The sequence below is a fragment of the Benincasa hispida genome, chromosome 4 (genome assembly GCF_027475165.1).
Source record: "Benincasa hispida cultivar pf3 chromosome 4, pf3_genome.v1.1, whole genome shotgun sequence".
NCBI classification, from domain to species: Eukaryota; Viridiplantae; Streptophyta; class Magnoliopsida; order Cucurbitales; family Cucurbitaceae; genus Benincasa; species Benincasa hispida.
The window spans coordinates 20,082,649-20,093,600 of NC_143481.1; the positions used below are offsets into that span (position 1 = coordinate 20,082,649).

General features: G+C 28.8%; 1 protein-coding gene across 2 annotated transcripts; it reads left to right on the plus strand.

Annotated features, from left to right (window-relative positions):
• The first annotated feature begins 257 nt into the window (after window positions 1–257).
• LOC120075119 (uncharacterized) lies at window positions 258–10,694 on the plus strand. 2 transcript variants are annotated; one of them, XM_090312611.1, is made up of 6 exons: window positions 258–484; window positions 563–661; window positions 738–779; window positions 864–996; window positions 4,942–5,043; window positions 5,219–10,694. In XM_090312611.1, the coding sequence occupies exons 1-6, from the start codon at window positions 272–274 to the stop codon at window positions 5,272–5,274; spliced, it is 645 nt and encodes a 214-aa protein (XP_090168737.1). In that variant the 5' UTR covers window positions 258–271; the 3' UTR covers window positions 5,275–10,694. The 2 variants fall into 2 exon arrangements, with proteins under 2 accessions (XP_090168737.1, XP_090168738.1); XM_090312612.1 differs by having other exon boundaries at window positions 277–479.
• Window positions 10,695–10,952: the final 258 nt, after the last annotated feature.

Sequence of the window (10,952 nt, forward strand, 5' to 3'; positions counted from 1 at the left end):
TTTATTTTTGGTTTCTCACAAAAGGTTTTATATCAATGAAAATAATTATTCTTACTTATATATACATAATCATTTCCTTTTATCTAATCAATGTGAGACTTTGGTCGCGTTCCAACATTTTTAACCTTTGGCATATAAAATCTATAATGGCGGGCATCAGGTTATGAGTTGGACCAAACTAGGTCATTATCTTCAAGGGAGAAAGGAGCCGTAGAAACACGATTTAAAAAGAGCAGCTCCACAAAGCAATTGAAAAGAGGAATTTGAAGCAATGAGTAAAATTCAAAGAAAACCCAAAATCCTGTGCCTTCATGGCTTCCGAACCAGCGGAGCAATCCTTAAGAAGCAGATCGAAAAATGGCCCGCTTTTGTTCTCCATCAATTCCATTTCCATTTTATCGACGCTCCATTCCCTTCCAAAGGAAAATCCGATGTCCAAGGAATTTACGATCCTCCCTATTTCGAATGGTTTCAATTCAGTAAGGTCCACATAATTATGATCATCCTTTTCAATATTTCTCCGCAAAACTCAAATGTTGATTCATTCAAATTATCTTATCAGGACACGACCGGTTATGAAAATTTCGAATTCTGCCTTGAATTCATCGAGAATCACATGCTTAACCACGGACCATTCGACGGACTTCTCGGTTTCTCACAGGTAATTAATTAACGATTGTCCTGAATGAATTTTGATGGACTTGTTGAATGATTTTACAATTTTAAGCCATTTTCAGGGGGCGGCGTTAACGGCGGCGCTGCCGGGACTTCAAGCGAAGGTAATTAAACACCGGCGGCCGGCTGTTGATCTTCATGTTAATCTCTTTTTTGAATTTTCCGAAACTAAATTGAATCGGTTGCAGGGTGTTGCGCTGAGGAAGGTTCCGAAGATTAAATTTGTAATAATCATCAGCGGTTCGAAACTGGGATCGCCATCTCTTGCCGCCGAAAAAGCTTATTTCCCATCTATTGCATGCCCATCCCTCCATTTTCTAAGTAACTTTCATCTCCTTCTTATTTCTTCTAATTTTCCTTTTCTTTTTCTTTTTCTTTTTCTTTTTGTCTTTATTCACCGATTTATACTCCATTAACCTTTTCAGACTTGTTAAAATTATACATACTTAATATTTGTCATTTGTTTAAAAAAATACTTATATCTCTTTAAAAGTTGTGATATTACGCCCTTAAACCTTTTCATTTCAAAACTACCCTTTCAATATAAAGTTTTTTAGAATTTTAAACAAATTTTCATGTATAAAATAGTATGGTAACGATCTAGAACGAAATTTGAATTTTCTACTTCGTTTTAGGTCATTGTCATACAATTTTAAATCCCAATTTCTATTCAAAATTCTAAAGAATTTTTATATCAATGGTAGCTTTAAAACATAAAATTTTAAAGTAGTACGTCACACGGAATATAGATATTAAATAAGAAGTCTTAACAATCACAAAAAAAACAAGTAAATAACAAACAACAAATCAAGAAAAGAACATGTAGAGTTTGGTGCCTGAGTTTGGTATTATACCACCTACGTCTAGGAGCAGTGTGCTAGGAAAGATAATTCATTAATATGAAAAAGTCAAATGTTTACAACGTTGTGCTTATTTTTAAAATAATGGCAATTACAGTGACACACATAAAACGTAACTTATGTGATCATCTAGACTTCCCCTAAGTCTGTGAATATTAGTTAAGAGACACTTAGGCTCCACCTAAGTGTGAGACTCCCTCTCACAACGAACATATTTTTCCTCCTTCTTGTGAACTCTCTTTCACTTGAACAAGTTAGGCTCCCCCTAAGCTTGAGAACTCTTCTCTATGAACGTTACCTTAGGATACACTAAGGATGAGAATCCCTTCTTAATCAACACTATCTTAGACTCCCCTTAAAGATGAAGAATGCTTCTTAAGAATGGATTAATACCGCAAGAACAATTGTAGAATTAGTCGTTAAGGACCAACAATATTTCTAGCTTTACGAACAATGGTAAAACATAGAGAGTTCTATTCTTCTGTCAAAACATACTAATTCTTCTCTCTCAAAGCAATATGTGACAATCCTAGCAAGACTACTTCTTATCCTTAAATAGCATAGCAAAAAGATGAAAAATATCCCATTCAAATTTGACTAATCATGAACAAGGAAAGTAGCCCAGAGAAAATAAAATACATAATATTTCAAATAAGGAACAAAATACTCTACAGAAATAGCATTTAAGACATCTTTTGAGATATATTTTGAAACTATCACCGAAACGGCCCAAGGAGCAAGTAACAGAAATCTTAAACAAATATATAACTAATTACACATCTCTAACAAAACGTTTTATAAAAGTTTAGGGGTAATATTGTAATTTTTTAAAGTATAGAGTATTTTTAAACAAACTGCCATTTCAAGGGTATTTGATATAATGTAGATCAAGATTTTTTTATATATAGAATTCTATTATTTATGATTAATTTGAAATTTTAGTTACCGATTTTGAAGTTTATGTTTATTTATCCTCTATTCAAAAAGTATTTTGTTTAAGAAAAAAAATATTTACTTAGGTATAAAATCCAAATAATTAGCAACGTAACTGGTACTCATCCATTAAAATAAGAAAAATATTTATATGATAAATTTTTTCATTGTTTTTTGAAGTATTTTAATTCTTTTTTTTAGTGTGAAAAATAATAGTGAGATGCATAAAAATAGGTGAGATGCACCTAAGTATTACCTTTAAAATAATTAAAAAAGACACAATAAAACTTGAAACGATGATTACTTCTAAAAAGGAAATTGAAACAAAAAAATAAAATTGTCTACGATGAAGTTTGAGCCTAGACCCTATTTGATAACTATTAGTTTTTTATTTTTGGTTTTTTAAAATCATGTTTTTCTTATCAACATTTTACCATGATTTTCATATTTTCTAATTAAACATTTGAATTCTTAAAAAAATCTAAAACAAAAAATAAGTTAATAAATTTTTAAAAATGACTAAAATAAAAAAATAAAAATAATAATTATAAGCTCAATTAATAATTACTAAAAGGACCTAAGCTTTCAATTTATTTGAAACTTGTGTAAAACTTGAAATTTTAAGATTCTCTTACCCCTAAAATTCTAATTTATATATACTAAATTAATTGTTTTAAGAAAAAGAACTTGAATGTGTCAATGACCTATTAATTGTTTAGACACAAAATTGAAAATTTAACGACCTTCAGATATGAAATTGAAAATTTATAAATTTACTAGATACTTTTAAAGTTTAAAAAACAAATAGACATAAATTTAGAAATTAAACTTATAATTTAATATTCATTTATTTAAAAATATTCAATCACTTTGGACGTAACGAATTCAACCTACAACTTTACAACAAAAATCTCCAACTTATTGAGAAAGTAGAGATATTTCAAAATGGACAATTAATTAATTAATTGTTGTAATATACCTAATAACACCCAATTAATCTGTCGAAATAATGGTAATAATGTGAGCCTAATTTTTCTTAGTTATGTCAATAACTAATCAATATTGCTTTAGTAAATGTTAATTCATTAGCTTTAATTAGAACTAAACCTAATGTAAAATTATATGCTCGAACTATTATAACTTTTAAAATAATTATTGATAATTATGAAATCATATGTAAGTTTCATATTTAAAATAAAAAAAATAGGCAACATTTTGTAAGTTTAAACTAGATTAGCTGCGACTTTAATAATGACCTAATTAAACATATTATTTTAATAATTTAATATGTTGATATTTAATATATGAACTTTGTAAGTTAATTATTTATAATTTTCATTAGTTTAAATTGCAAATTATATATTTTTATTTATTTAAAATTTATATTATAAATAATTCATTGTTATATAAAATTTAAATGAACAAATGTTATTTCACATTGTAAATAATTTAATATATATATATATATATAGATATAGTATATAATATATATAAATATATATTGTTCAAATTGCAAGATATTTGTTTAATCTAAATTATTTGATACAAGTATAGGAAAAAATAATTGTTATAAAAATATTGAATCAATCAAAATTTATTGATGTGGAATGGAACAGATGTGAAAAAAAATATATAGAAAAAATGAGATTTTAATTTTAAACAATTAGTTAGAGAATGTAAACAGATTTTCCCAAAAATTGCATTTAAAAGCTGGTATGGTGATTTTGAGTGGAAGAAGAAACTAAAAAGTAATTTTAAATAAATCAAGGAATGATCTACTTTACCAAACATCTAAAATTGTTAAAGATTTTTCTAGAATTGCTTTTGACCTCTCCTTAAAACAATCCCAAATGCAATAGAATGATTAAAATCACTTTTATTAAGTTTAAAACCATTCCAAAATACATATTTAATCATTCATAATCAATTTGATTTTTAATAATTATACTTTTAATTGAATTTTTTTATAATATTAAATTGATTTTGAATAATTAAAATCATCTTTCAAGTAATTTTGAATATGAGAAAAACGATTTTAACTATTTTAAAATCACTTCTAAACATAAACATAATAATAGTTTGTTACGCATAGTCCACCATAAAATAAATCTTCCGAGATTCATAAATTTGAGCAAGAGGATTACTGGTATTCTTAATTTGTTAAAAGTTAGACATGTTTTTATATTTAATTAAGAACCACGTGAATATTTTAAAAAATCTGTTTTGGCCAAACATAAGAGTGCAACTCTTATTTTAATTAAAAAAATTTGTAATAGTTGTCAATGTTTAAAGACTAATTCAATAATAAAATAGGAACATTTAAAGTTTTTATTTTTTGGATTTTTATTTAAACTCTTTTAATAAAAAGAGTTTAAAATAAATTTTAAAAATAGTTTTTTTATAAAATAACTTATTTTTAAAATTAAATATTTAAAAAGTTAAATTGGGAATTGTTATTGTGGTTGGCATGCAGGTGAAGAAGACTTCTTGATGCCCAGTGGATTGAAGCTTCTAGAATCATTTGTTGAACCATTAGTAATTAATCATCCTAAAGGCCATGCAGTACCTAAACTTGGTAATATTTCATTCATTGCTTAAATAAATAAATAAATAAATAAATATATATATATATATATATATATATATATATAATATATTTATTTTATATATATATATATATATTATATATATATATATATTATAAATGATTTCTGATGGTAATTTAGATATTATATAATTTTCTTTTTCAGATGGAAAAAGTTTGAAGATTGTGGAGGGATTCATCCAACGGATTTCAAAGATCTGACTAACTCAAACTAGAGAAATATAAGCTGAAATTGAATTGGATTGTCTTAAATAAAATAAACAAGGAATAAGTTTTTTTTTTCTTTTCTTTTTCCTTTAAATAAAATAAAGAATCTTTTTCATCTTGTTTTAGGAAGTACAAAATTTTGAAACTTTAATGTCTATATTTTTAAGGTATTTTAAGGGTAAGAGGGTATTACGTAAGAGGAAAAGAAGGGGAAGAAAATGAAAGGGAAGTGTAGGTTAGGTAATAAATTGAAGTAAAAGATGAGAAGAAAAGAGAGCGAAGGAGGTGAAAATTGATGGTAGATATAGTAAAACCGTTTCCAATAATAAAGATTTTTTTTTCTTCTTTTAAACGTTTTTTAGGTTATGGATATTAGCGCAACTTGTAAAAGTTCAATGATATTTTCTAGATGAAGTACTAATGGTTATCGTCTAGTCCATATACGAGGTCGATGGTGTTGACATTCAACATGCGGAAGCAATAGGATCTTAAGCATTCTAATTCCATTAATTTTAGCAAGCAAGCAAACATGTTCATATAAAAGAAATAGGGTTTCTAAGGTATATCTTTGAAGAACTCTTCAATCCTTCAATTCCAGCTTGAATCTTCACTTTAAAAGCTTGTAGACCATCACTTGATCTTTCCTACTATTCTCTAGGACCTTAAATTGGATTGTGGAATCCAAAATGAGACAGAATTAGAGGAAATTTTGGTAAAGTTCTCTGGTTTTAGAGTCTTAGAAATTGAAGAACATCTTCAATTCTCAAATTTTGCATGAATTCAAATCACAACAAAATGAACTGAGTTTTGTTCAACTGCACCATGCAATATGATCGCATATCACCTTGATACCAAAACATTAAGATGATAATGGAATTGGGGGTGGACAAAGTGGAAAAACCTACTAAACATAATTTTCCAATTTAATTGATTTTAAATCATTTTTTAAAATTGAAATCCAAATTTCAATTTAATTGATTTCTAATCAAAATTTAATTTGGAATCAAATTTCAAAATTTGGAAAAATTAATTTCAACCAAAATTAATTCCAATAACTAATTTTTTTTTAATAAATTTCAAATAATTAATTAAACTATTTAGTTAATTAAAATTTGATATCAAACACCAAATTATTAAACCACCAATTCCTAATCCATGAATTCCTATTCATGTAATAATATTTAAATCATATTTAAATATTTTTCAATTCTCCAATTTCGTTTAATTTGATAATTAAATGTATAATCATATCGTATATAATTACTGATTCCCTTAATTCGAATTTGAATATTTCAAATTCTATCATCATGCTATTCTAAGGTTCAGTTCGTTTATAAGCTAGTAAGAGGACTGAATGGACCTACAGATCATGGTGATAAGGCAACCCTAACCCCTAAAGACTCAAGCTATTATGTAGCAAGAACCTTTGAATCTAAGAAATTAACATCTCTTTATACAAATTAGTTCAACCCCGAGAAAAAGGCTAGAATTAGATTACCTATTGATTAAAGATCTAGAAGCAAATTAGGAAATCTTGTTCTAGATTGAGTCACTCCACAATCAACTTGGTCAAGGTTAGATTAAATTACTCACATGCATTCTACCACAAGAATTTCAAAATTCTAAGGGAATAGTCTAAAAAATGAGATCTCTAATTTCATTCATAAAAATCATAATCTGATTACAAATGGATGGGGAGAAGGCTTTATATAACCTTTTAGAGATTCTAAACCTATTTAATGTGAAGTAAAAAAAGTCAAAAAATAAAACATTAAAAGAGTTCTCCATCTTCCAACCACTATCTCCCATCTACCATCTTTCAAACATCATCTTTAATGCAACATCATTAATGACAGCCTCCATCTTTGACTAGCATATAAATAAAATTAAAGTTGAAATTACAATAAAATGTTTGTGAACTTAATACAAAAATTCTTCAAAATTATTGTTGGAATTGATGCTCTAAATCTCGTTGGGTCCAGTAGTTTATAAACATGTATATGAACAAACATTATGTATATAATAATATGAGATATTTTCTCCACTACAGTCTTTGATATATGAGATATTTTGTTATATTAATCATAAACCAATAAATTAAAATCCCTGGTTATCATTGTAACTTAAGCATGTATGTAATGACATACAAGTAGATCGTGCTTTAAGTGATAACTTAAATGGTCTGTAGTAGATGGATAAAGGAGGGAAATCTTATCCTGTTGACACTAAGAGTGTGGCCTGTTTTGTAGATGTTACAAGTGTTGTAATGTATACAAATGGTCTGATCCTGACCATTCATGTATTAGACATGCGAGCGAGGATGCTCTATACAAAAGAGTTTATATAAGATCGGACCACAAAATGTTTAGTCTCGTTATATAACGTCGTTTATGATAGAGACTTTCATTTCACTAGGATGACCATAGGTAACATGACCTTAATCCTGAGTGAGTTGGGAACTCTTGCCTATGAGGGCGGTCCTTTGATTTGTATGGGTGCGAGTGGCCAGATCACTCAAACCTACCACTTTGGGGATTCGTTTGATTGGGGAGCTGGGAACTCAGCTACACAAGACGAAATTCACTACTTCCCTGATTTAGGGGTAAGTAGATAATTTGCTCCCTTAAGAGCTGATTCTAGGTCTTGAACAATGTGGTGTCACACTTTCACTTGGCCTGAGAAGAATTTACTCATAGTAGAACTATGATGTATTGTTCATTAGAGGAATCGATGGTACTTAAGGAGTTAGATGCAATACAGAGGCAAAATGGTAAATTGGCCCGACTGTACTTACGAACAATTTGTAAAGGGTTATCGTACTGTTGATTGGTATCCAATGGACACAGAAATATATCTGTAGTGCGAAAAATGCAACTGTCAGTCTTTAGTGGAAAGCCCGACAGTTAATGGATGGTGGATATCATGATTAAAGAGTTTAGTCGGTTATTCACATACCGTTGGAGCTTCAAGCTATAGGTCCATAAGGTCCCCTTAGTAGCTCAATAGATTCATGTTGAGAATTAGTTTTTGGGTTAGTTTGAAATGTTCAAATTAACAAGAAGAAATTTGATTATATATGATATAATTAAATTGTACCAATTATATGAGATATAATTAACTTAATGTATTAGATACATTAATTGGAGGAATTATTATTAAATGCTATAAGGGAGAAAAAGAACCATGGTTTATATATTGCATGAGATGTGTTATTAAAACTATAGGTTATAAATATATATATTATATTTGTAATTAAATCAATTATATGATAATTCGTTATGGTTTTTTCTCCTATAACCAACTTAGTGGGAAGTTGTCATTAAATATGGTAACTGATGGCTAAAATGAAAATCATTTTCATTTTTACAAAAGGTGATCATTACGAATTTTGTGAATCGTGCAATCAAAAGATATAGCTATACGATAGCTTGAGAGCATACACGATCGTGTAGAAATTTTTCTATACGATAATCACTTATCCTTTAATTGATCGAGTATATTGTCTAGACGATAGACTAAACCTATCTCCCACTTACTTGATCGTTTACACGATCTGCCAAATTCCTCCTATCCTCTACCAAATCCTACAGAGTCCACAACTCCTGGATTCTCACATCGAGAATATCAAGGTAGCCTGCTAGTGGTGTTTGTTTCGTGCTCGAGGGTCTAGTGTAGATTGATTCTTGTTTGAGGATATTAGTGAGGCTCGACGTTCTTGTTTGGTGAACGATCGTGCAGTAAGTTCGAGGGAATGAGAAGAATAGTTCTTCAAGGATAAGTTCACTTGAACTTTAGTATTTTCCTTTTGAAAGCATGCTGTAATTTTAGAGTTTTGCATAACTATTACTGTTAGATTGTAAATGTGTATGTTCTGTCACAATGGGGTTTGGAACGATCTCGCTTTCGCTCACGGTCTCTTTGTTAAGAGTTCCTTCACTTGAACTCATGGAAACTTAATGTCTACTCCATGTTCTACTTCAACTAAGCAAACATTGACCTTCATTATACCAAATGGTTCTTCATCTATTGGATCAACATTTTCCACATGAAATAGAGGATGAATCGACCCTATCCAATCTTGTACACGAATAAATGATTGTTGAATCTTTTCTGCCTTGGATCTTTTAATTGGTTCAACTAGAACGTGTGGAATACCTTGATTCTTATCATCTTCTCACTCTTCAAAAGGATTCGTCCTCGAATTAAGAAATGATGATCTCCACACAATCTCCCTCTCCTTGACTCATAATAATTTTTTAAAAGGACTTCACACACTCAACTCACTAATTTTCACTTGGGAACACTCATGTTTGCACACGTAAAGGTAAGCTATTTGGGAAGGTGGCTAAATTATGATATTGGGTAGGCTTATACAAGCAATTCTTGAAATGAAGAGCTATTCAATATAAGCAAGATAGGATAATTATGAAAATAACCACAAAAAGAACAAGAAAACAATGAAAAGAACAAACAAATAAAGGAAAGCATAATGCAGTTTTCTAAACTGAACAAAAAAATGGAATTGCAGGTATTACGCAATGAATTTGACGAAATATCTTCTTAACAATTCAAGACAAAAGGTTGATCTAAAACTTTGTTCAAGGGCACAAAGTCAAGTTTGGCTGTTTGCATTGGGAAAGAAAATGAAAGATAAGAAGAAAGTTTAAAAGTTTTAGATTTGAATAGTCTTCGACAATTAATGATAGGAAGTTGTAAAGGTACTCAAATGAACATGCAATTAACCTAGGGAATGACAGAGGATAGAAAGAGTTAATGTTATAACTCAATTATACATAATTGGTTCAAATATTCAAGATTAAACACACAATTTGCATGAATAATTGCAAGAACAAAATTATGGGTTTTTTCACTTTTTTTGTTTTGTTTTGTTTTGGTTTGGTTTGGTTTGGTTTTTTCTTCAAATATCTAAATTTGATCAATAAAATTGAAATAAGATAAAAGGATGAAGAACAATGGATGAAAACAACAAAGAACTAAATGGACAGAAATTGAAATTTGAATGAAAATACAAAAATAATGAAGAAAGATAGAATCAATTTTAGAGTAGGCCACAAAAATGCAACCTATTTTCTGATACCAAATGATAAGGCAACCCTAACCCTCAACCCAAAGACACAAGCTATTATATAGCAAGAACCTTTGAATCTAAGAAATTAACACCTCCCTATACGATTTAGTTCAACCCTAAGAAAAAGGCTAGAATTAGATTACCTCTTGATCGAAGATCTAGAAGCAAGATTGAAAAATCTTGCTCTAGATTGAGTCACTCCACAATCAACTTGATCAAGGTTAGATTGAATGGCTCACATGCATTCTATCACAAGAATTGCAAAATTCTAAGGGAAAAATCTCAAATATGAGATCTCAAATTTCATTAATAAAAATCATAATCTGATTACAAATGGATGGGAAGAAGGCTTTATATAGCCTTGTAGAGATTCTAAACCTATTTAATGTAAAATAGAAAAAGTCAAAATAAAACATTAAAAGAGTTCCCCATCTTCCAACCACTATCTTCCATCTACCATCTTCCAAACATCATTTTTAATATAATATCATTAATGACAACCTTCATCTTTGACTAATCATAGAAATAAAATTAAAGCTGAAATTACAATAAAATATTTGTGAACTTAATACAAAAATTCTTC

What these genes read in the sequence shown, in the direction of transcription:
- LOC120075119 (XM_090312611.1), top strand. Translation starts at nt 272, where the DNA reads ATGAGTAAAATTCAAAGAAAACCCAAAATCCTGTGCCTTCATGGCTTC. An exon ending in AATGGTTTCAATTCAGTAAG is followed by an intron (nt 485 to 562) that starts GTCCACATAATT and finishes TTATCTTATCAG; the next exon opens with GACACGACCGGTTATGAAAA. An exon ending in GACTTCTCGGTTTCTCACAG is followed by an intron (nt 662 to 737) that starts GTAATTAATTAA and finishes AGCCATTTTCAG; the next exon opens with GGGGCGGCGTTAACGGCGGC.